We start from the raw sequence: 27,723 nt of genomic DNA on the forward strand, positions 1-27,723 counted from the left end.
TTATTAACTAGTATCAGTTACTTGAGTAATGTTTCAAACCACAGCTTGAAAAGTTGCTTTGGGATTAAAATTGCTTTTTCTTTTATTTTTAGAGTTTACATGGTACAGAAGATATGGTCATGGAGGTAAGTTGATAAAAGAATAAATTTTTTAAATAACTTTTCCAAACGAACCATATTTTATCTCTAAGCAATTAAATCTATAAACTTAATGGCAAATAAATGTTAGATAACTTGGAGATTCTATAAGATAGTTTATCTGGGGTCATAAAACAACTTGTTTGATTGCCAAAATGAATGAATGGATACACCACAAACAAATATGCTCTTAGATTATTATAGCAGATTGAAAATACATTCTAGGTGGCCTTTAGTTTTTCCTAATGCTTTGTAACAATTTAATGCCATGAAGTTTTGAAGCAATATTTTAAATATTGTAAACACCTAACTTACTTTTGAAATCCTCTTGCTTTGTTGAGAGAAAAAGAACTCTCAGCAAGTTCTTTAACTTGTTAAAGTTAATGACATTGGAACCTTAAGATACAGTTTAGTTAGGACCCCAAAGATGGTGCAGAGTTTATTGTTTATAATTTATTAAGTATAACTAGTGATTCTGCTAATTTAGATTGTACTTCAAGCACTGAACATTTCTGGCCAGGAATAGAGGCAGTGGTATACTGGAGAAGACAGAATCTAGAGTAAGACCAACTTGGATTTGCATATTCAACCTGGTATTCACTAGAGATTGTGATCTTGTGCAAATTATTGAACTTCTATGAGCTTTGACTTTCCCATGTATAAAAATCACATGGTTCTTGTAAAGACTAAAAAAGAATGTGGTGATAGATTCTAGCATAGTGATCTTACATGATAGGTGCTCAGTGAACACACTAAGACTCGTAGCTTATAAAAGCTACTGCATAGTGGTAGGAGAATGAAAAAATTAGAAAGAGGCACTGAGCAAACAGTGCTACAACTTGCATGCCAAATCAACAATATTCATGCTAGAGTGGGTCAGAAGAACTTTCATTTGTAGGTTGCCATGAGGGTTATGGGAAAGTCTTAGCATGAATTCCACCAAAGCCATTTCTGTTCCCACCTTGTGAGTTAGGAATCACTGCATGTACATTATATAAAGATCAGTAAGATATGTTTCTTGACTTCAACAACCTTACTGTATACTAGGAAATAAGTAAGTACACAACGAAATTATAAGAAAAATATAATGAGCATTTTAAAAGATTTTCCTTGAAGAAAAAAGGAATATTTAAAGATGGGGGTAGTACATTAGGGAATCTTGAAGTATTTCAAAAGTTAGAAATTGAGCTAATTCCAAATAAATGATGTGGAACAAAAACAACACAGAGTTAGGGAAATATGGGCTGTGTCAAGTCAGTGTTTCTCCAAGCATTTCAGAAAACACTTGTTCTACAGTATCTTAGTAGGAATTACATTAAAAAGGACTTCATTGTCAAATAAATTTGGGAAAGGTTAGTTCATAAAAGTTCAGTGGTTATTGTTAACTTTAAGTAATAAGTATTTATACTATGTATGTAATTATAATACATATATTACTTGCTTAGGACTGCTGTAATAAAGTAACTCAACTTGGGTGGCTTATAACAATAGAAATGTATTGTCTCACACTTCCGGAGGCTAGAAGTCTAAAGCAAGGTATCATCAAGGCCATGTTTCCTCTGCAACCTGTAGGAGAAGGCTTCTTCTTTGCCTCTGCCAACTTTGGGTAGCTTTGGACATTCCTTGGCTCATGGCAGCATGACTGCAAATGTTCACCTCCATCTTCATATGTCATCTTCCCATGTCTCTTCACATCTTCCCTCTGTGTGTGTCTACATCTGTGTCTGAATTGCCCTCCTTAAGTTTGTTTGTTTGTTTGTTTGTTTATTTATTTATTTATTTATTTATTTATTTATTTATTTATTTTGAGAGTGCAAGCAGGTTAGGAGCAAAGGGAGAGAATCCCAAGCACCTTCCGTGCTGTAAGCACAGAATCCAACGCAGGGCTCAATCCCACGAACTGTGAGATCATAACCTGAGCGAGAATCAAGTGTGGGTCACTTAACCAACTGAGCCACCCAGGCCCCCCTGAATTTCCCTCTTTTTAAAGTTGCCAGTCATATTGGATTAGGGCCCACCTTTAACCTCATTTTAATTTGATTTTACTTTTGCAATTATCCTATTTCCAAATGTGTTCACGTTCTGATGTACCAGGGATTAGGACTTCAACATATCTTTTTGTGGGAGCACAATTCAACCAACACTATTACACCGAGAGAAAAGTTCTGTGAATCTCTGAGGAAAGAAGAGTCGTAAAATATCCAGATATTCCCAAGCTTATTCACCCACCCAGCTAGTAGTTACGAAGGGAAAAAAACCTCATTTATGCTGACCGATATCAAGTTAAATTCATGACTACTAACTTCAAATTAAGAGCTGGTACTGCCCAGACAACATACTTCACTTCCCCAGTGAATTCATCTCCTCATTTTCCTAGCTCATGTCAGAGTTGCTTCCCTCTCTTCAAAACTCCAACAGCTCCTGGCTGTCCTTTACTTTCTATTACACAGAAGTGTTAGAGGCAATCTCAAGAGAACTTCCACAAGTTCACCCCACTATATGTAGTTTCCTTCCACATCTATATTCATAGACTGTGTCTTCCTGCTTGTTTTATACATGATCTCACCATACCAAACCCTATACCTGTGCACTTGTCCTATCCCATCTGGTTTATTTAAGTTCATTGCTCCAGTAATTGCCTGCCATGTCTCCTCATCATCAGTTTCTCCCTCTCTACTCGATTATTACTGTCAACATATAGACATTCTGTAGTAATTTCTCTCATTTAAGTAATCATGTCTCTGCTAATCCCATACTGTATAGCTAATATCCCACTTTTCTATTCTTCTTTTCAACATTATTACTAAAAGAAAATGGAGTATGCTTTCTGTCTTTCCTTCTCTGACCCATATTTCCCTTTGAACCTACTTTGATCAGACTTTCACCCCAGCATTCAACCAAGATGCTTTGTCCATGTCACCAATGATGTACACGTTGTGAATCCAATGGTCAACACTAAGGCTTTCTACTTGACCTATTGGAAAAGTGATGCAGTTGCAGATATTACGTGTAGACATAATAACATCTACAGGTTGTATTTTTTCTCATATGTATTTCTTTTAAAAGTAAGAGACCTTTCAGTAGTTCTCCAGTCACCTCAATGTCCAGAGTGGGTTCACACATTTACCTCCAATAGGAAGGAGTAATGTAATGACCTTAATGAGAGTTGACCTATATTTCTGAGTCATGCGACTGAAGATTTGATCCTTAAACATATCTGACCTTTGTCATCAGGGTAGGAGGGGAGGACTAGAACTGGTTAGTCAAAGAAGAATGTCTGCTACATCACTTAGGTGAGTTGAAAGTAAGGTTTGTTTTTTCACTTATGAATAGGAGAGTTCTATCCAATATATCATTTTGGATCTACAGTAGTTTTTAACTATTACTTCATAGTAGTCTTAATAGCCTAGGTGACTAGCTTTTAAATAAAATAAATATATGCATTAAAATAATACATAGATATTTTTAGTTTGAAAAATAAAATACACCAAAATTTATTTAAAAATCCTAAAGCCCAACTCCATTCTTCTCCATGTCTCTTAAAAATTTCTTCCTCTTTTATTTTTTAGATTGTATGAAACCAACATGTATCCTATTGAGTTAAGAGAATGAATACAACTGAATTCCATATAGTGAACCTGTAATATTCAGATATTTAATTAATAACTGAATATTTGAGGGTAAATACTTATTTTAGATGCTTTCTCAATTACGGTCTGCTGTTACTTTACTTTAACAATAAGAAAAAAAATAATAAGATACAGCTATTTCAGGACCAACATTCACCTATACTAGCCAAAAATGAAAATAAGTATCTCTTTAATTCATTTGTAATTTAGTGACAAAAAAGAATATGAGAAGAGATAAAACAGCAGTATAATACTTATTCTGTAGGAATTAGAGTATAAAACAATCTATAATTTGTGCAATGGGATTACCATATGACTATAATATTCAAAGCTAATATGAAGGAAAATTAAAATTCTGAAGAGAGAACAGATATGGAATTTCCATTGTCTTCACGGCACTTATACCCACATTTTCATGACATGTTTTCCATAAGACTACCATAATTGTAACATTGTAAATATTGTAAAAATCCCCGTGTTAGACTCTGTTCAAAATTTTTTGCCATTGCTTTTTTCTAATAGTTTTTTTTTTCCTTGAGATTCTTCTTATACTTATGTAAAATTATGTTTTTATAACTAACAGATTGAGATGACATATTACAGAATGAGAAACAGAATTTGTTTCAAAATAGATATAAAATGAATAAAAAATTATCTCAAGTACAAATCATAATTATGCTTCCAATTTTCAAACATAAAATAGAATAGCAAGATTACAGTGGACCATCTCCACATAAAGAGAGGTGAGGTAATCCCAGTTTAGAGAATACAACTGATTATGTTAGTGTTGGAATTAAGAATGGTACTGAAAAAAGCAGTAACTTTTACCTGTCATTCACATTTGTAAATTTGACAACAAATATTCTTATATAATTTTATTCTTATTAATCTTCGTGATCAAATTTAAGAAATGAACTTATAGGGCATCTGGGTGGTTCAGTTGGTTAAGCATCAAAGCTCTTGATTTTGGATCAGGTCATGATCCCAGGATTGTAGGATTGAGTCCTGCTTCAGGCTTAGCACTAAATGTGGAACCTGCTTAAGATTCTCTCTCTCTCCCCCCCACTCTGCCCCTCTCTCCCACTTGCACTCCTCAAATAAATAAATAAATAAATAAATAAATTAATTAATTAATTAAATAACTTAAAGAATTGAACTTATTTCTGCAAGAGACTAATATTACATGGTAGAAAACTGGTGATTTTGCATTAAGAGTAAATCAAAAGAGAGTGATATGAAATATTGTCTTCAATTAGCTTGAGAAATTATCCATAATTTTGTGCTTCTTTTTAGAAGAGTTTACCCACTAAGAAAAAGGGCATATATTTAAAAACTAATCTTCTTTTTCTGTAACGTAATACCTATTTCTTGTCTTGGGTGCCCTATACCCTCATAATACATCCAAAGCACTGTAATTTATCATGTAATTACTTCCATGGCTGTAGAAAAAAACAGTAAGATGGTCATATTTTCTGTTTCTGAGAGTGTAATGCTTGCATTAACGATTCCTTTACTGAGCCTCGTGTCCTCCCAGAAATTTCTTTTTCCTTGATCTGAGTGCCCTAGTGGAGTGAACAGAATGATGAGCTCAGACCCTCTTCAAGGGGGTTGTGAGGATCACATTCAGAGATTCACCCGCATGCCCATGCAATTCACAAGCTTGTCTTGAGTAATTTATCTTTTAAGAACTCAAATATGTTCCCCAAATAAAATATGTACAGTAATTGCTAAACCATCTAAATGAATACATTGTTTATTTAGGCCTGTACATTTTACAAAAGCAGGGACCCTCTATTTATAAAATAATGCTTACCAGGAACATTACTGTGATGTGAAGTGTGTCCTTTTCTGCTTTTGACCTAGAGAATGAGACGAGGAAAGTATCTTGCTTGAATGCAGTGTTCTCTCAATGTGAAAAATAAATCCAATATTTTGGTGGAAAGTAGCTTCATATTTTTGTCCCCTGAATGTTTTGTTGTCTGTTCCTATAAAGGCCAGATGGATGAGGAATATGAAGAAATATACATGTAATTTATGAAGAGTCCTTGTCTTTGAGAAAGAAAAATAGCATGGGGTACTACTAATATTACCCAGTTTGGCATATAAATTTCAACTCACTTCACCCAAAAAGTGTTTAATCTTTACATATACTCCTTGAGATATTGGTTGGCAAGAGATACAACCTCGTCATTATAAGTATGTGACATTTGATTATTTTCCATGGAAATTTTCATTGCTGGTCTCTTTTCTGAAAAAAAAAAACATAATTTTTAATGCATATGATCAAGATGAAGAAACTACTGAAATATCACCAATTTTCTAAAAGCTGACCAACTTTTATCTCAAAAGCATATATGCCTTAAAATCAAAAGATACACTATCAAATGAAATATTTAAGATTATACATTTAATTAAAATATGCAAGTCCACTTTCATATATATATATATATACATACACACATATATGCATGTATATATATATACTTCTGTCTTTGTTGAATTTGAAGGTAGCATACAGTCCTTTTTTTTTAATTTATTTTAATGTTTATTTATTTTTGAGAGACAGAGAGACAGAGCATGAGTTGGGGAGGGGCAGGGAGAGAGGGAGACACAGAATCTGAAACAGGTTCCAGGCTCTGAGCTGTCAGCACAGAACCCGACGCAGGGCTTGAACTCATGAACTGCGAGATCATGACCTGAGCCAAAGTCGGGTGCTTAACCAACTGAGCCACCCAGGCGCCCCTATACCATACAGTACCATAAATAATTTAAGGACAGTTTAGAATGAACATAACGCTATTTCAGAGTGATAAAAGTAGTTGTTTCAAGAAAGCTAATGAAATTATAAATTGAGAATTTGTGATTATTACAATCTCTTTCATGGTACTGCCAGAGGGCACTAGAGAAGCAGATGTTAGATGGGCCAGGACTGGCTATTTCTGCATTGAAACCCAATAATGTTAAAGGGGGTTTAACTATTACAAACCTGTACCTGTTGAGATGAGGACAAATTTTGTGAAATAGTGTGCAGTCACTAATATATCCCTCTTATTAAATACAACAAAGATTTAGTTAGTTGTAAGTCTTTCCTGTTTGCTGTTTGTGGAATACAAGTTGGAGAAAATCAAAAGGAAAAACCCTAACCTTGAAGACCTGAGATTCTCTTAAGAGTATCTTTCACAGAACAGAGTTTGTTTTATTTTAATAAAATCAAGCTTGTCTTTTGTTTTCTTTAATGAACCATGCTTTTGTGTTCTGTCTAAAAATCCATCGCCATACCCAAGATCATATTCAAGTCATTGACTGAACTGGGAACAACTAATACCTATAGTCCTATAGTTCATCAAAGGTCTCCCAAGTGACTTTCTGAAATTCTTACGCTACCACTAATGTAGCAAATGGAAACTCAAGATACAATCCAGTGCAGATCAATGATATTCTATTTAAATTATATGCATAAGTGCATCAAATATCCATTTCCCCTTAAATTTAATGATCTTATGCATTGGTAGTAACAGTAATGACATAAACATCAGGATCATTATATAAATACAATGTACTTAGAAGATATTTATGAGCTTTAACCTTCTATAAATAATATTTACTTTTACTCTCTACATATCTAGTCTACTTAAATTTTTAAAAATTTTTTGAAAAATTCACACTAAAATTGTCATTGATTGAGGATAGAGTTAAAATAGTAGTCATCTTGTCTTCAAGAAGAGAATCTAAAAATACTGATAAAACTGCACTTCTCTGCTTGTCGTTTTAAGCATTTTCATGTGAATTGGGAAGAAACAAAGCATCTCCAGATCAGCAGGTGTTACTAAATTGTTCCAATCAGAAAAGCTGTGCAATTGGGAGAGACTCAAGGAAGAGCTTATAACATTGTCCAAGTGGGAAGAAAAATGGCATATGATTTTAATCATGGATACGCACAAGGTCATTTCTTTCAGAGATTGAAAAATCTAGAGGCTACATCCAAATGAAAGTCTCCAGTTATCACAGATTTGGAATTTACTCCTCATTTCCTCTGGTGTGTGGTTATATCCCAAAAGGCCAGGAAATACTGGGCATCATCAGGAAAATTATTAGAAGTGAAGCAGAAAACGTTATATGCATTTCTGGCTTTTTACAGCCTCAGGAAGAATATGGAACTAGACACTGCTCACAGCAGGACTTTCACAGTCATTAGCAGAGGGCTTCTGTGAATACCTTGCATTTGTGATCTTATTTATGGTTGTATTGAGCCTGAGGGCCTTTAGAACATATGCCCCTACTCTTTCCTTTCTTGTTTAAACATTGACCATGTAAACCACAACATTTTTAAATGTTGATCATGTAAACCAAATAGCTTGCATAAAACAACAGTTTGGAGAAGTACATTGTTGGAACTAAATCTTAGTTTCTGTCATTCCTCTGATTCTGATCCAGCAATTTGCTATCTGAAATAGAATGGTGATATGGAATGTAACTGAGGTCTATAAATTCTTGAATGGCAATTTCAGTGATTCCAACTAAAAATGAGTCATCTCCTTTTTAAAATATTTCAGGCAAGTTTAGAAAAATTGTTGCTTCATACTTAGAGAAACTAACTTGAGGATTTTATTAATCAGCGACATGTACCAAATAGGTATTGATACAACGCTAATAACACTAGAACAGGAAGAGTGAATAAAGTGTGGCTTCTTGCTTTTAGAAATTTCATGAGTTGATATACAAATATATACATATACATATAATGATATATGCATAAGATGTACATAAGATGTATAAATTAAATTTTGAAAGGATTGGCAAATGTATGAGAAAGTTGGCAAAATCATTTATTGAATACTGACTGTGAGCCAGGTACACTGCTGTCTTATGTGCATTGTCTCAAAATAATTCTTGCAGTGTCTTAATGGGATAGATTTTATTATCCTCATTTTATGAAGGGTGATATTGAGGCTTGGAGAGTTTAAATAATTTTTCCAAAGACACTGTAAACACTACTGAGGCAAGATTTAAATAATATAATAAAACTACTCATTCAGGGAAGCTGGAACAAAGCTCTCATCTTCAAGGTTGTTTTTAGAGAAGACAAAAATGTCTCTGTGGCGTTCACCTTAAACTCTCTTAAAAAATAAATTGGAGGAGTGAACCATAGCTTTGCTCTAGCAGAGACATTTTAATGATCTTATGTAAGAATATCCTCCTTCCTAGCCACACATGCTAGTATTAATTCATATGGGGCATATGGCTCTTAGCTCTTCTCTGTAAGTGCTGCCATATTGATGTCATATGAGTAATTCTCTTCTCGTCTTCCTGCTGTGAAGCATCACTCGCCCCTTCCAGAGAAACAGCTGCTTCCCAACATGGGTATGCTTGTGATGAATTCTAAACTAGTTGGTCAGATCCCATATCCATGTAATTTGTTTATTGACTGTTCTAGATGTTCCTGAGTACAGGCATTGGTCACGTATAAAAAAAATAAAACAAAAAAGAAAAAGTGACTCAGGGAAGAGCCTAATTTCCCCAGAGCATCTACAAATTCATTCATTCTCTTATTAAAAACTCATTCAGCACCTATTGTGCTCCAGACTGCTTGACCGCTAGCTGAGAGATTATCGACACAGCCACCTGTTCCAAGCATTTGCAGTCTCGTGGAACAGACAATTGTATCAAGAATCACAGAAGGTGTGTTAAGTACCATAAGCTATGTGAGGAGTTATGAGAGCACAAATGAGGACCAACTGAGGCTAGGGGGGTTGAGGGGTGGCTTCCTGGAGGAACTAACTACTGTTGCATCATAAAGGACATTTTGAGTATTGATAGGAGGACAAAAATGAGATGATTAGTCTAGAAAGGGGAAAAAACATGTTGCAAAAGCTCAGAGGCATGAAAGCATGACTCATTTGAGGGACTATAAGTAGTTAAGCGTGACAACACTGGGTGCTTTGGAAGATGCAATGAGAGATGGGCAGAAAAGAATTTTGAATAAAGCACCTAAATGTTTTCCTCAGGATTATGAAGGCAAATATCTTTGTTCAAATGGGAATGGAGATTCTGTGTTTCTGGCATTTTTTTCCAAAATCTTTTTAAACATGTCCAAATATTCTTTCACTTATAGCAACACAATGTAAAATAATTTTATTTTTCTTGTAGTTTCTGAGGAAGACAAAGGATTTGGACCAATTTTCGAAGAGCAGCCAATCAATACCATTTATCCAGAGGAATCACCGGAAGGAAAAGTTTCACTAAACTGTAGGGCACGAGCCAGCCCTTTCCCAGTTTACAAGTAATGTACCTCACTGCTCTTTTCATAGTGGCGTGTCAGACCAGATTGTAGATCAACATCTGTGACCCTGTAATGATAGAAAAAAGTTATAATATAAGGCTGTTAACAAAATACAGGGATATTAACAAAAATATTGGCATACAAGTTATCAAAATAGAGTAGTTTAATGCCCAGATAATAAGTTTCCTTAAATATATGCAAATAATCCACTTACTATTTTCTGCACAGATAATGCCAATGCTTTTTGATATTATCCATTTAAAATTTTTCTAATGGTGATCATGGATTTAAGCACATAAAAGGCTATGTGAAAATCATGCACAATTTAAATATACTCATTTGAGAATAAAATGTTCTTATATGCATTGACCTGGATAATGCATACTTACATATTATAGATGATATTCCTGTATCAACTACATTTAGAGAGCTTGCATTTATAATCCTGAAATCACCACTTTTTTCAGTAGTATCAAATCTATATTCCAGATAATACAGCAAATTTCTTAAATATCCCCACCTATTAGACAATTCACATAAATATATCTCCCTCTGTTTTTCTGAGGTACATATTTATATTATAAAAAAAGAACAGGGGCGCCTGGGTGGCGCAGTCGGTTAAGCGTCCGACTTCAGCCAGGTCACGATCTCGCGGTCCGTGAGTTCAAGCCCTGCGTCGGGCTCTGGGCTGATGGCTCAGAGCCTGGAGCCTGTTTCCGATTCTGTGTCTCCCTCTCTCTCTGCCCCTCCCCCGTTCATGCTCTGTCTCTCTCTGTCCCCCCCCAAAAAATAAATAAATAAATAAATAAATAAATAAATAAATAAATAAATAAAAGAACAATGGGTTTTTCTGCTTCAGATGGTTCAGAAAAGTATACTAACAATTCCTAGCCTGATACAATGAATTAGATTAAAAAATCAACCTGACACCAATGGATTTGAATTTCACCTGTGAAATGGTTCCATGAAGACAAAGCAAGTGATTGATGGGGAAATTGGGACTTTAGTGCATTAATGTCAGTTAACTTAATTGAAGGTTGTCACTCAACAAGATTGATTTTCATAGTATTTTTTTCTCAGTAGAAAAACAACTGTCTATTGTTATAAAAAGTCGTTATCAAATTTCATTCTAATTGAATTTATTTTCTCTTGAGTTCAAGAGACTCTCTTAAGTCTCTGGGTTAAATTACAAAATTATTCTTAAAATAAAATATGAATATATATACAAAATCACCATCCCTTTGAAATTATTTTTATTGTTTCAATTTCATGCATGCGAGTACAAAATAAATAGACATTTTATAAATTATAAGTAATATGTTTGTTCTGAAAATATTTGATGAGCTAGACTTGTTTCTACCCTTAAGCCATACATAATAGGTGTTTATATACATAGTTATGGGCATGGAATAGTATAACTAATAGGGACTGTAGAGGAGATCTAACCCAAGCACATAGTTTTATAGGAAAGGAAGTTGAATCTTGAATATATAAACTGACTTGCTTCAGAGTTAGTAATCACAGATCCAGGACTGAAACACAGGTTTTATGGCTTTCAAAGAAACATATAATTTTTTCAGTATGTGTCTATATAGATAGGTTGATAACATCTCAAATGCTATTTCAGTGATCTCAAAAGCTATTTCGGTGATGCTTATTTTGTGACACTTTGTCCTTGACACTCATACATGGAAACTTAGCAGATCAGTCTGTAGGCTGAAATGGAGGCACCATAACAGAAGAGATTGTTCTCAGATAGTGTTCTAGAAATGGGAGTTTCTCACTGTGCTCAACCCCTTCCCAATCCCACAGACACAGTAAGAAGCAAAACTTTGCATAACTGCAAGTAAATACACATTGATTAACAACTCCCTTTTTTCTCTTCTCTCCAGTCTCTGGCATCCACCATTGTATACTTTGCTTCGCTAGTTTCACTATTATAGATACCTTATATAAGTAGATCTCATATTAAGCGTTCTTATCAAAATTTAAAATGTAAAAATAAGAGAGAAAGCTTTGCTTGACAAATATATCACCAACTCCCTTCCATAGGTTGTACCAGCACTGAATGCCTAGGATGAGTGTGGCCTCCTGACCTTGCACCTTAATATAGAGAGCTGGAAGGAGAAGTAGATGTTTAATTCTGTTATGAAGGCAGTCTGCATTTGACAACAAGAAAGAAAGAGAGGAAGGGGGGAAGGGAGGAAGAGAGGAGGGAAGGGAGGGAGGAAAGAAAGAAGGCAGAAAGAGAGGAAGGGAGGGAGGAAGAAAGGGAAGGAAAGAAAGAATTCAGCTCGTGATGCAGCGTGTCTGATTGAAAAGAACATTTGAAGTTTTTAAAATTTACTTAATATTCAGAGCGAGCCATACTAACCTTGGTCATCATACAATGGGTCATTCACACAGTAGTTTTATATTTATGGCATATTCCATGGTAATGTCTTATTCATGGCAACACCCTGAAAGGCACAGCAGGGAACCTTACCTTTTACTTACCAGCCTTGAAGCTTTCATCATCTTGCTTTGACCCCCAAAATAATAAGAATGCTAATTAAATTGCATTTAAAACTGTTTGAAAGGAGTTACAAGAATGGTGTGTATTCCTGAAAGTAAAGTAAACCAGTGAACCTACCCAATCGTAGCAAAACTTAATCATTATATAACCTAAAAGGCAGAATCAAATGTACTGGAGAAGAATTAATGCAATAAGCAAAAATTTGGAGTCATCATAGTGGAAAACAAAATGGAATTGCTCAACAAGGAAGCCCATTGCCTTGGCAAGTGCTAAACAACTTGACAATGGATTGTTCAAGTAGGGCCAACATTGCCATCAAACTGGGGGGAAGGAAGATTTATTCATTGGGTTGGAATTTGGGAGGCTTTCAAAATGCAAAAGCCCAGTTTTCTGGGTTTGCTTTTAAATTATGTCCTAGGGGCGCCTGGGTGGCGCAGTCGGTTAAGCGTCCGACTTCAGCCAGGTCACAATCTCGCGGTCCGGGAGTTCGAGCCCCACGTCAGGCTCTGGGCTGATGGCTCGGAACCTGGAGCCAGTTTCTGATTCTGTGTCTCCCTCTCTCTCTGCCCCTCCCCCGTTCATGCTCTGTCTCTCTCTGTCCCAAAAATAAATAAACGTTGAAAAAAAAAATTAAAAAAAAAAATAAATTATGTCCTATATTATAAAAGTTAAAACTAAAAATGTTCCAGTAATTTGATTTAATAAAAAGTATTCTAAAATGTTTAGGCTTTTTTTGGTAAGATTCTAACCCTAATTAGAAGTGTGCAAGGCAATGAGCCATGAGGCCCCAGCCCACTAATTGACCATGGCTCTTGCCTGTGACATTGCTGAAGACATGAACCCTGATACAGAATGAGTATGTTTATTACACAGATGGTCAGCTTAATTGAAAACTATTTTCTACATTTATTCTTCTCATAATCTCACCAAGGAAGTTAGATTCCTGTTTTTAGTCAATTTATTTATAACACAATCCCCCTAAATATACCTGCAACTGTATATTGGCTTGGAAACAAAAGATCCAATTGATTTTTGCAATTTTCAAATTGTGTGATCGACCTCTAGTGGTCAGAATGTGACATTTACTCAGTAGAACCCTGACTTCAATTAGTTTTATTGAAAAACTATTTTGATATATAGAATCAGAAATTTATATTTTATTTTTTATTTTTTACTAGAGTAATGCATTAATATTTTATGCAACACATCTGGATATGCATGAATCTTACTAGTACATAGATGATTATCATTTATAATCTATGTATATCTGCTAAGAAACCAATTAATGTAGCAAAATTCAGTGAAATATATGTCTCTGCAGATGTCTTATTAATAAAGAGAAAATGTTTCATGCACTTTAACATTTACCTTTATGTGCCTGATCTAAATCATAAATTATGAGCCCAGCGACCCAGAATTATAGGGTGTGAAGAAATACTATACCAAGTCATCTACTTAATCATCTGATTTCACATGGAGCCATACCCATATTATTTTAGAATGACATTATCCCAGTATGCTATTTTCAGGCCTCATGACCTTTGATATGACATTTGTTTTTCTTTCTCATAGATGGAGAATGAATAATGGGGATATTGACCTGACAAGTGATCGGTACAGTATGGTAGGAGGAAACCTGGTTATCAACAACCCTGACAAACAGAAAGATGCTGGAATATATTACTGTTTGGCATCAAATAACTATGGGATGGTCAGAAGCACTGAAGCAACCCTGAGCTTTGGATGTAAGTGACTGTAACTTTAACATGGTCAAGTGTATTTAGGTGAAGTAAAAATTAGATGTCATAATAAGAGTTCAATAAGAAAAATCAAGATGAAAAGAAAATGAAAGAAAGGATCCATAGATAAAGTGGTCTTATATGATCACATTTAAAACTGTGTGGAGAGGGGTGCCTCGGTGGCTCAGTCGGTTAAGCATCCTACTTTGGCTCAGGTCAAGATCTCACCTGTCATGAGTTTGAGCCCCATGTTGGGCTTTGTGCTGACAGCTCAGAGCCTGGAGCCTGCTTTAGATTCTGTGTCTCCCTCTCTCTCTGCTCACACTCTGTCTCTCTCTTTCTCTCTCAAAAATAAATGTAAAAAAATTTTTAAAAAAAGATTGTGGAGAGAAAATTTCAAGAGTGAAGCGTCGTGAAACAAAGGCCGTGTTCTGCGGGATTTTGAATAACTTTCTAAAAACTAGTTTTGGTGGAAGTGTCAAGCCATGTGTTCTCAATGGAAGCTTTTGGGGGCAGAAACCATCTTCGACATTGTAACTAACAGTTTCTGTTCTCTAAAGTTGAACTCTACCTGACAGAATCTTAATCCATAGTACTTAATTTACCTTATTAAGAATACATTAAATTAAATTAATTAAATTATTTTAAGTTTAAAATATTCTCCTTATGGAGGCAGTTGTGAAAAAATACCTTCAGGAACCTTGTGCTAAACTTAAAGATAGAAGCTATTCTAGAAGAAAATTGCACATTGAAAGAGGGGTTGGGCTAGATGACCTCCAGTATGTGATTTTATAAGTTAGCACTTAAATCCTTTGCAAAATCAATTATAGGATGAAAACCATGTTTTTTTAATCAAAAAAATTGTTTTAATGTTTATTTATTTTGGAGATAGAGACAGAATACAAGCAGGGGAGGGGCAGAGAGAGAGACTGAGACAGATTCTCAGGGTCCAGGTACTAGCTGTCAGCACAGATCTCCATGCAGGGCTTGAACTCATGAACCGTGAGATCATGACCACGGTTCCGGCCAAAGCCGGACGCTTAACCGACTGAGCCACCCAGGCACCCTGAAAACTGTGTTTTAAGAGGACCCATGTGGCAGTGATTACCAGAGGGTGTGAACAATCAGACTCAATTAATGTGGTCACAGTTGGAATATAAATAATAAACCCAGTCCTTGAAGAAACAGTAGAACTATTGCATTGCATTGAAGAAAAAGGAACCTAAATAATTTTTTAAAAGGAAAGTCAAGTCAAAGGGCAGAAACATTCTGCTTTCTTTAATAATGGAATGGGATCAAGTAAAACCAATTTCAAGGTTGGGAGGAAGCATTTAAATAATGGCTTCACATGCAGAGGTTATAGTGACATTAAGTTATCATTGTTGAAATGTCAGCTAAGTATTTGAGGATAGGGTTGGCATTCAAGTGAGGCATCAGGATGAGAGATATATATCTGAAGGGCTCTCTGCAAAAAGGTAATAATTAGAATGATGACTTTTCTGAGATACAAATATATTCGGAGAGGTAACAGTTTGATTTTATAATTCACGTACTGAGAAGTAGGAGATGAGGCAGGGCTGAAACAGAATGAGCATGAGTAAAACAAATAAAGAATAAAATAGAGTATCATGAGGGGTGCCTGAGTGGCTTAGTCAGTTAACCATCTGACTTCAGCTCATGTCATGATCTCGTGGTCTGTGGTTCAAGCCCTGTGTTAACAGCTAAGAGCCTGGAGCTTGCTTCAGGTTCTGTGTCTCCCTCTCTCTCTGTCCCTCCCCTACTCATGCTCTGTCTCTTCCCATCTCTCAAAAATGAATAAGTGTTAAAATTTTTTTAAAAATAATATAAAAAATAGAGTATCATGAAACTAAACAAAATGTGAATTCTAAGTAAACAGAAAAGAATGAAGGAGATGAGACTAAGGAAAACTCAGAATTTGAAAAGGAGAAAAAGTTGGTGACTAGGATCCTGCCATTCATCCTGTTCCTTCACCCCCTTGGAGTCCTCCCCTTGGGAAGAGAAATAGACTTTTCAAATGAGTTTGTGACTCCAAGTCACTCCTCTTTACTTATTTGGTAGAATCCTGGTTTTGTCTGAGCCAATTGTATTTCCAGATGGAAATTACTTACTGAGATTGAAATTACCTCACTAAGATTCTCCCTAAACTTGAAGCAAAGGTTGAGGATATTTGTAATCTTCAGGGTTGTTAGCACACTTACTTAGGCCGATACTAATATCCAGTTGCTGGAGTTCGTCACAGAAGTCTTTTAGAGTCTATGCAAATGCCAGCGTATAAAAGCAGAATTGACTCGCATAGGCTCCACCAAGCAACTGAGAAGTATCATATCCAAAAATGAGTTAGTAGGTAAAAAATATACTTTAATGAAAATCTCTATTGACTGGAGAGTGAATGTTTTCCTTTTTGCTTTCATAATTAGATCTTGACCCTTTCCCACCTGAGGAGCGTCCTGAGGTCAGAGTGAAAGAAGGGAAGGGAATGGTGCTTCTCTGTGATCCTCCCTACCATTTTCCAGGTAAGTTAAGTTCCTCTGTGACTGTAAGCATCTGTGCAATGAACGCATCGAGTTTTAATTTTCTTAACAATAATGATACATTTATGATTAAATAAGACTCAATATTTGTCTAACCTTGTAATGTATCACTTAATAATGGTTATAGACCCTTCTAGGCTCTCTAGTCACTTGGCCCTAATTCCAAAGGTCTGGAATCATATTGGTTTATAAACAACATATATGTTAGATTGTGCCCTTATTAACATCCTTGTTACACAGGAGAAAATATGATAGAGTATTTACAAATTATTTTAAAAATAGAACAGTGGTGGTCAGTCATTTCATTAAAAATATTATATCTACAGTATACTGTGAATTATATAAATGCTTAAAAAGGATAAAGACATAATAAATTACTAATCTCTTTAGGGCATCTATCTGCAAGAATAATCATCCAATTTAGAAAGGGGTTAAATTGTCATCTGTAACAAGATTTAACCTTTGAATACAGGTTTTCTGTACTTTGATATGGCTAAAAGAAAAGCCACCAAGTGCTAATTAAAAGGTGAACACTTTATATACTTTCATTAATTTTCATTTGCTTTTTTTATAAAATATCTTCTTGAAACAATATATAAACACTACTTTTCACAGTGGAAAAAAACAATGTTTTATATTCTAATATTATGGCATAAATGTGTCTTTAAAGACCTTCGTAGAGAATATATTCTATTACAATTATATGTATATGAAGTCTGGTTGTTTATATATCAAATATCAGTAGTTTTCTCTCTAATAAAACAGGAGAAATACTATTAAATGCTAAATATAGGAGGAACATAGAATTCAAAATGATGTAACAACCTTTCTATGAGAGAGTAATCTTTTATTATGCAGAACTGCTAAAACTACAGGGGAAAAAATCCCCTGATCTCCATAGCATTTCCCACAAACGAAGATAATGATCATAAATAGCCAATGACTACTTGACTACATTCAGCACTGGATGGGTTTCATTTAATCATTCATTCAACAAATCTCTTGTGAGCACCTGTTATACAATTACGTGTGCCAGGCACTGTGTATGCCGCAAGAATACCTATTTGAGTAAAACAGGAAAATCCACCTGCCCTCAGGGATTTGCTACTGGAAGAGACAGCCAACAGACAAGATCCATAGTTAACAGGTATAGCTTTTCCAAGATTCCATTTGAACTACATTCCTACCAAGATATTGGTAGTAGGTAAGCTCCAGGGTGGAAAATTAATTCAGGGAAGGGAAAGAGTAAGTGTTAAAGGGATAGCTGAACTCTTGTAAGGGACAATGCTGTGAAGGTAACTTTGAATAAAGCCCTGAAGGAAATGAAGAAGCTAACAGTGCAGATGTCTGAGATAAGGGCATACCAGGCGGATGCAGCAGCAGGAGCAAGGGGTGAGATGGGACTATGGAGGGAGATCAAGGAAGTCAGGGTGACTGAAATAGAGCGAATGAGGTAGAAGGTAGTAAGAAATGAAATTGGAGAGACACAAGAGCTGTATCACATGGGACCTTATAATTCACAGTGATTACACTGGCTTTAACTAGAGTGAGATTTTCATTGGAGGGCTTAGACCAGAGGAGTCCAATGACATTGCTTAAGTTATAGAAAGATGAGTCTGGCTGCTGTTTTAAGAAAAGACTTAGTGGAAATTCATTTCTAAATCTGTTACTCAAAATAGGAGTGCAAAAGGAGAAAGATATAAAGACACAGTGTGGTTAACAATCTTCATTTTATTTTTAAAATGCATTAGGGAAGATGGGTCATGAAATTTTGGAATTTCCTATATTAATGCAGGGTCTGATTCTACTTACCAATCATGAAATTCTAAGCAAAACATTTAACCTCTGAGTCTCATCTAGCCTATCAGTGAAATCGAAGTAAGAATATTAATAGTCCATACAATATTTGAGAGAGAAAGACAGATACCATTGCTTATCGCCATGCTTATATTTACTCAAAAAAAAATATGGTAGCTTTTGGAAAAAGCACTGTTTGTCTTGGCTTACATCCAACATTTGTTCTACAATAGCCTAGTTTGGATTATGCCTTAGCTTCTTAGCCTAGCTTGGATTATGCCTATGCTAGAAAACAACAGTTAGGGGCGCCTGGGTGGCGCAGTCGGTTGAGCGTCCGACTTCAGCCAGGTCACGATCTCGCGGTCCGTGAGTTCGAGCCCCGCGACAGGCTCTGGGCTGATGGCTCGGAGCCTGGAGCCTGCTTCCGATTCTGTGTCTCCCTCTCTCTCTGCCCCTCCCCCGTTCATGCTCTGTCTCTCTCTGTCCCAAAAATAAATAAAACGTTAAAAAAAAAAAAAGAAAACAACAGTTATAAGAGAATATTTTCTTCCAGATGACCTTAGCTACCGCTGGCTTCTAAATGAATTTCCTGTATTTATCACAATGGATAAACGAAGATTTGTGTCTCAGACAAATGGAAATCTCTACATTGCAAATGTCGAGGCATCAGACAAAGGCAATTATTCCTGCTTTGTATCCAGTCCTTCTATTACAAAGAGTGTGTTCAGCAAATTTATCCCACTCATTCCACTACCTGAACGTAAGTATTTTGTTACACACTATTTTGCAGATTGTCTGCTTATGGGAGTACTTACAATATGAAAAGAAATATCCAGTGGGAAGACTTGTTGGCTGCCCAGTCAGGGCAAACAGAAGATACACAAACAGAAGACTTTGAAAGTCTTGGTCATTACTTAGTTTTTCTGATGGAGATTTACATGTTAAAAGTGCCCTAAGATGGTCCAGGTCAGACTGGTTGCTTCTAGTTCAGAGAATGTGTAGGCACTGATTCATTAGCCTAATACCCATATATTGGTTACACTGGGAATCACTGACCTCTGCTTTTATTCTCATGTCCATTCAAAGCTTTTAGTAACTTAATGAAAGAGAACAAATGATTAGATCAAAACAAGCTATAGTGATTATAGAATTAGGAAATAAACGCAGTTTTATTACTTTGATATTTTAAGGAACTATTTACATGAAGCAAATTAGTGTACGTATTGCCTTTCTGCTATAAGTAAGTAGCATGGGGTATCACTACCATGATGCCATAATTGATGATCACTGACAGACTTGAATGGCATTTCCAAGATTCCAGTTGAACAGCATTCCTTATTTTAATGCATCACTTCCTAAGAAAATCAGACTTCAACATATTTGCTTACTTCCCATTGTTTTTATCATAGTCCTCCTGTTACCACTCACATCATTGAGTTCAGGCTTCTGAAGAAATACTGGGAATTGTTGTTCACAGACCTAGGCTTGGTTCCTGCCTCTATTCTAAATAAGAAATGGGGAAAATGTCATCATATCACTGTGGCTGCATTTTTTCTACTCAAGATTGTGGTCACGTAGTTGGTATTCAATAAATATTTTTTGACTTCTGGCTCTTTTTTCTCTCCACAATCTTGGAGATACTTGAGATCTACTACCTCATAGAATCATAAGGAGCCAGTGTGTAAAAACTTCTATAGGTTTCTTTCTTATTCTACCCCAGAAGTTCATCTCATCTATTTATTTCTTACTAGCATCTCTGTGGAAGAAGTGTTTCTCTTCCTGTTCTAGCTAATTCTTCCAGTTGCACTAGTTCATTTACCATTTGATTCATTTAGAGACTTCACTATATCATTTAATTCCTGCTTTTTTTTTCAGAATCTTTATTCTCCATTCATTTCCCTCTGTGTATTCTTTTGTATTAACTGCAAACAATCTTGACAATTTCTTATTTGCTAAATACAAAGTATACTTTTCTGTTCTGAATTTGTATGAACTTTGACACTATTGATCTCCTATGCTTCTCTTGAACTCTTCTTTCTTTTCCTAATTTTCCCAGCTCCTTCCCTCCCCTTATCTTCCACCTGCCTCTCTGACAAATTCTATGCAGTACCCTTCCCCAGATCTTCCTCCTTCTTATATTTCTCTCTAATCTTTTTTCAGATATTCTTACCAATTTATGCCTTTCGACAGCAGCACTATGGAGATGAGTCCACATTCTTATGTCTAAAACTTTTCTCTTTGTTTAGGACTTAATTCTACCTACCTCCTAGACTTGTCATACAGAATGTTTTTGAGAATGTTAAGTTCAAAATGTTCCAGACACATCTGTCATCTCATGTCTAAAACTTCTAGTGTTCTTCATCTTGTTTGGTGGTATTGTCATATCTCTACTATCTTAGAATAGCATTTTTAATCCTCAAGTCCTGTCCTCTCCTCATCCTCCAGATAGCTAATTCAGTGGTCTGCAGCTAGTATGTAAGCACTTGGGAAGTTTGTGGAAATGTGCAACCCAGAAATACTAATTCAGCAGGTCTGGGATGTGACCCAGGAATTTGTAGGTTCAGCAAGCATCCCCAGTGATTACAATGAATTGGATCTTTTATCTATGAGTTGTGAAAACATTGACCCAAAGAGCAGTCCTGTTGATTCTGCCTCTGAAAGACAGCTTGACCAGTTCTTTCCTTTTTATTCCTACTGCTCAAGCCCTCATCTGTTTTGCCTGAAGTAATGACAAAGCCTTCCTTAGATACTCTTCTAAAATTCTCTTCTCCATGTTCCATCCTTTAAAACTTCCAACAAGATTTTCTACTTAAACCAAAGGTGATATTCATATAAATTCTCTTTCCCAAATGCACTGGCAGTTAATCACCAAGGAAATTATGCTCAAAATGTTTAATGTCACAGTTTCAAGCCTTCTAGATAATAGATTCAAGCTCATCTTCAACACATATATTTTGTGAATTCCTACACTTAAAAAAAATTCCCTGCATACTCCTGAAACTTTGTCTTAATATGTTGTTTCCTCAACCCGAACTGGTCTGGTGAATTCAAATACTCTTCTTGCCTGAAATTCCCATAGGCCCTGCATAATCAACCATCCTCCTTAGCTTCCACCCTTTCAGACCACTTATTTTTGTTTTGACTTGTATTTTCAGTCATTGTGTATCTATTTGTCTCTCTAGTATCAATGAAGTGCAAAGTAACATTCATACTATAATCTTAAGCCATGCATTTTGCCTTTCTGAGCCTGTTTCTGTGACTGTAAGATTGAGGGAATAAAGCATCTCTCAGTACAGATGTGCTCAATACATTCAATAAGGTAACTATATTGATAAGCACTATATTGATTGTTGTCTGAATAAACACTTTTCTTCGTTCCCTCTCTCCTTCCCTCTTTTCAACTTATTTCCCTTTTGCCATATGCATGTCTTTCTTCTTTTTTCCCTCTTTTCTCGCCTGGCCTCTTTTTTTTTACACTCTTCTCTCTTCCTTCTACCCTTCTCCCTCATTTCCCTTGTCCTTTCTCTTCCTTCCTGAGTCTCATTTAGTGCCTGGCACAGTGTTTCACACATTTTTGATGCTCTTTAAGATTTCTTGAAAAAAAAATTTTTTTTATATTTATTTTTGAGACAGGGAGAGACAGAGCATGAACAGGGGAGGGTCAGAGAGAGGGAGACACAGAATCCGAAACAGGCTCCAGGCTCTGAGCTGTCAGCACAGAGCCCAACACGGGGCTTGAACTCACAAACCGTGAGATCATGACCTGAGCTGAAGTCAGACGCTTAACTGACTGAGCCACCCAAGCGCCCCTTGAAAAATTTTTTTAGTGAATTGAGTAAAATTAGTTACACAGATTGAGAATGAGTCAATATGATTGGAAATGCTTGATGAAATTTATGCTATATACATACTATGCATAAACAAATAAGTCTATGCATTGTGATATGATCACATAGTTCCCAGTACTTGAGAAATGTCTTCCATACTGAAGTAATTCTATCAAAATTACAATATTGGAAAAAAAAACTCTTTTAATTCTGCCTAATAATTAGTGGATATTTGTATTTTTCTTGATATTAGGAACAACAAAACCATATCCTGCTGATATCGTAGTTCAGTTCAAGGACATTTATGCATTGATGGGCCAAAATGTGACATTAGAGTGTTTTGCACTTGGCAAGTAAGTATACTTATATTTTTTATTAACATATACAGAAATATATTAATTTTTGTACCATTTAGGAAATAAATGATGTAAGTGTTTAGCTATAGAGAAACAAAGTAATTTACTTTGAAATGTTGTGGACCCTTAGCTTTTGTTATCTCCTATTTAAAGTCCCGTTCCTGATATCCGATGGCGGAAGGTCCTAGAACCAATGCCAAGTACTGCTGAGATCAGCACCTCTGGGGCTGTCCTCAAGATCTTCAATATTCAGCTAGAAGATGAAGGCACATATGAATGTGAGGCTGAGAACAATAGAGGAAAGGATAAACACCAGGCAAGAATTTATGTTCAAGGTAGACATGTTATTTTAATTTTCTGTAAATTGCATCAGTATCTTATTTATAGCCATTTCCATACTTGAAAAGCTAGTATATAATAGTTTAAAAACAGTGATGTATCTTATATTATGCAAAAAGGTGAAATATTTATCCATCTAATGAAGTCACAAATATGGCTTATAAACTTCTATTAGCATCATACTAACACCAATGGATTCATAGTAGTGTTCTTGATAATTTTCTGAAAATACAATTGATGTAACTTGTTGACTCCCTTCCTTGTTCTTTTTTTTCCCCAATACCTTTTTATTTGTAGAAGAAACTATGCATTATGACTCAGGCTAAGCCACTGACTTGCAAACTCAAGTATGCTTCAAAATCACCTGGAGGGCTTGTTAAAACACAGATTGCTGGTTCCCAGAGTTTCTGAATTAGAAAGTTCTATTTAGGGCCCATGAATCTGCATTTCTAATAAGTTCCTAAAAGATGCTAATGCTACCAGACCAGGAGCCACAGTTTGAGAACCTCCTTTTTTCCAAAAGAGGAAAAAAAATTTTTTTGAAGCAATTTTCTTGGTCAAGTGTTTGATTCAGACACACACACGCACACCCACACACACGCACACCCACACACTTATATTTAGGGGGATAGAATGTTGTGTTTCAGGGACCACTTGAAACTTTTCGGCTGAAATCATTTCTGTATTATTGTACAATATAAAACTTAAAGATCACAACTAAGCAAACATCTGAGGTTTCAGTAAGCCCATTCATTTAAAGGACAAGCATCCATTGAGTGTCTACTCAGAGACACACACTATGACAGGAACAAGTGGAACTAGATAAGAGAAATACTCTCTCTGTCCTCTGTCCAGGATTCATACTGTTTTCATACTATGTACAAACCTCTACATTTATACCAGTATAAACAAGCAACTGAACATATGCCTCCATACACATGTGAGAGCCAAACTGTGATATCAGAATGGGGAAGAGGCATTGTGGCCCCTACCCAGACCCAGGCCTCTGTCTATACAGGGATGAAGTAAGTGCCTCCAATGACTTAACACATGAAGTCTCACCACCACCATCCCATAGAATTCACCAGGATTAGGCTCTTTTTGCCTTTACCCTGTTCATTCCATTTGGCACAGAAAGCCACGCACTCCAGGCCTCCCTTATCATCTGAACTTTAACACCTACACAGCTCTGCACATGTCCTTCTCAGTCTCCATCTCCTCCCCATCCGTAACTTCTGAAACCTTTGTACCATACTTTCTACAACACACAGGCTGCTGTCATCGCAATCCCCTATATTCTCAACTTCTCTATAACTTCTGCTCTGAACTTCTCACTTAACTAAAACATGGTTCTCCCTTAAAGACACTGCTTCCCCTGTAATCCTCTCAGGCAGTGACCAATTTTCTTCCACAGCTCTCATTCCCTTTGGCTTGCAGTATACCTGCTCTTCTTGTTCCATACACTGTTTCTAGACTACCTTCCATCTCTTTTCCTTTAAATGTCCAGTTAACTGTCTGTCAGGACAAACCCCCTCATTTCTCTAAGGATTTTGCTCTTGGCAGCTCTTACAAACCAGAACACTACTCTTGACATTCTTAGTGACATCAAAATCAACTTAGACTATGATTATCTTTAGTAGTTTGGCCTCTCAGTTCTATTGAACTCCTCTTCCCTAATGATCTTGTCTGTCAACCCACCTGAGCAACCCGTTCCCATGGCCACACTTCAGACCTCAATCTTACCAAAAAGTACAATCCCTTTATTTTTTTAATGTTTATTTATTTTTAGATAGGGGTGTGGGTGCAGAGAGGGAGAGAGAGAGAGAGAGAGAGAGAGAGAATCCCAAGCAGGCTATACATTCAGCATGGACCCGAAGCGGGGCTTAATCTCATGGTCAACTGTGAGATCATGACCTGAGCCAAAATCAAGAGTTAGACACCTAAGTAACTGAGCCATCCAGATGCCCCCCTCCAAATTACAATCCCTTTATAATCTCAATTTGACACATTTCTTTCAAACCACTATCTCCTCTCTTTCTAGTTCAGTCTCTCTAATGCCCTTGGACTCTACCAGGAACTATAACCAATTAATCTAGCAACGGTTTAACATTCTTTCATTTTCCTCTAACCTCTACCCACCTCTTCCCTAAACCTGTGATCATTCATAACTGTTCCCCTGCACTCCTCCACAATGCACTCACCACCTTCTGTTTTGTCTTACTACCTTTGTAAAAGGCCAACCCCGGAAAAATCGAGGTTTTTGCCCACAGTGCCTGAACCAGGGGCTTGAATATGACTTGAGATAAACATCACCATACTTATTAGAGCATTTTAAGTTATTCATCACTAACTTCAACTGGGCCCTTGGTGCTGCCTGGCAATTATATTTTACTTCCACAGGCCCACTTACTCTTGCAGTCCCTTAGATGACCTACTCATGCCTTCACAGTTTACTTCAAACCCTAACACCTCCTCCTTCAACCTTACTCTCAGCTGATAACTTGGCTTCTTCTTTCACTGAGAAAATGAAAGATCAAGTTAGAACTTCCACAGGCTCCCACCCCACATCTATCCAATACCTTTACCCATATTTCATTGCTATGGATTCAGCTGCTATCTGAGGCCGACACCTCTACTCTGTGCTTGATTGTGCCCTCCTACTTCCTTAAGGCTGTTGTTCCAGCAATCCCCTCTCCGGCAAAAGTAATCATTTTTTTCAATGGATCATTCTCATCAGTGTATAGTGGCTCTTGTTTCCTACTTCTTTAAAATATTTTTAACTCTGGCTGCTGCTCCATTTCCCTTCTTCTTGTCTCCCTGACAGATTTGTCTATACTTTCTAAATATGCTGTGGTCAATTTTTCTTCTTTTTAAAATTCACTCTTGTTTGAGTCTCATACCTACCTCCCTGCTGGAATCTTGTCTTGATCACCAATGACGTCATGTTGCTGAAGCAAATGGCCACTTCGCAGCTGTGTCTTACCTGATCCAGCAGCAACAGACGCCCCTGTTGACTGTGCTGTCCTCCACTGTCCGCTCTCTGTGCTTCGCATCTGGGATCCATACTTTGCTAACATCCTCATGCACCACTTGCATTCTCCTCCTCAATCCATATGTCCTTCGAACATGGGAGCAAGCAGGGTTTGTCTCTGAAAATCTTCTCTATTTCCTCACAACCTTGGTGATTTCATTTATGATCGTTGGCTTTAATTAGGCTCTAGAGCCTGAAAATTCTGACCCAGATACTTTCTTGGAACCCTAGACTTGTATATTCAGTACCCCAACAAAATTCACTTGATACATATCAAGTATACATAGGTGACCTCCAGAAGAGAGGAAAATTCTGGTTAGAGTCTTACATTACATTTTTTAAATAAAGCTGGCTTTCTACCAGGTTTCTAGTGCTTATAGATCTGTTTTTATTCAGTGTACTAAGAAAACTATGATCCAGGTTCTTAGCCGAGTAGAGTTCTAAACTATATAATGTCTAATTCTTTAGAAGAATCAAGGTGACAGCAGATATTTGTAAGGGAATCTTATTAAGGGAATTATTATTGTTCCTTTACTAATGAAACACACTCAGTTTTTATCTTTTGGTGTAATCAAACAACCAGTTTACAAAATTAAATCATAGTCAAGCTGATTCCATTATTTATTCTTATTGTATTTTTTAATGTGATATCTTGTGTGTTAGAGTCCAAGGCATGAAAGGTGCTCATATTCCTGTTTTATGTATTGCCAAGATTGTCTACAAAATAAAACCTCTCTCAATTAACATTATTATCAATACTTAATTTTTATAACTGTCTACATATGTTACCAAAATGTAATGATAAGTGAAAATATACTAAATCAGATTATTGTGTTATAAATACACACATGCATATAATCTTGATGGATTATATCTAGTGAGATCATACAAATGTTTTATACTCTTTATTATTTATATGTATTAAATACTTTCTATAAGACATGTGTATTAATATGTCATAAAATTAATATATCAAAGTTCTCTTTTTTAAAGAAAATAAAATACTATCCTCCACTCACAATTAATTCTCTATTCCTACCTCCTTTATTTTATATCAATTTATTTACCTACAGTTATTTATTTATTTATTTGTTTATTTATTTATGAGAGAGAAAGAGGGAGCACAAGTGGGGGACAGCAGACAGAGAAGGGAACACAAAATCTGAAGCAGGCTGTGTCCTGACAACAGAGAGTCCAATGTGGGGCTTGAATTCACAAACCATGAGATCATGACCTGAGCCGAAGTCAGAGGCTTAACCGACTGAGCCACCCAGGCACCCCTACATACATTTATTTAAACTATTTAACTTAAATACTCAAAAAAATGTCATAGTGTCCATTTGCTTGCTCTCTAGAAATATTTAGTTGTGGTGTGGGAAATACCTAGCAGTTTTCTTTAGCTACCAGATCAGATGAAATGATGAAGCTGAAATTAATTTCACTAAAGCATGGATTTCACCAATTATAGCTCCTGTATGTGGTTTCTAATATTGAAAGAGTAATTATGTGATCAAGGCATTT

The 27,723-nt window shown here is 36.1% G+C and overlaps 1 protein-coding gene across 4 annotated transcripts in view; it reads left to right on the top strand.

Moving 5' to 3' along the window:
- CNTN1 (contactin 1) overlaps positions 1–27,723 on the top strand; it is a 365,959-nt gene that overhangs the window by 191,877 nt on the left and 146,359 nt on the right. For all 4 annotated transcript variants that reach the window (XM_043563335.1, XM_043563337.1, XM_043563336.1 and 1 more), the window contains 7 exons: positions 93–125; positions 9,914–10,046; positions 14,134–14,306; positions 16,739–16,834; positions 19,203–19,409; positions 22,730–22,829; positions 22,986–23,167. In XM_043563335.1, the coding sequence (XP_043419270.1) occupies positions 93–125; positions 9,914–10,046; positions 14,134–14,306; positions 16,739–16,834; positions 19,203–19,409; positions 22,730–22,829; positions 22,986–23,167 (924 nt within the window). The remainder of the gene's footprint in view (positions 1–92; positions 126–9,913; positions 10,047–14,133; positions 14,307–16,738; positions 16,835–19,202; positions 19,410–22,729; positions 22,830–22,985; positions 23,168–27,723) is intronic.

The sequence above is a fragment of the Prionailurus bengalensis genome, chromosome B4, assembly GCF_016509475.1.
Source record: "Prionailurus bengalensis isolate Pbe53 chromosome B4, Fcat_Pben_1.1_paternal_pri, whole genome shotgun sequence".
Classification (NCBI taxonomy): domain Eukaryota; kingdom Metazoa; phylum Chordata; class Mammalia; order Carnivora; family Felidae; genus Prionailurus; species Prionailurus bengalensis.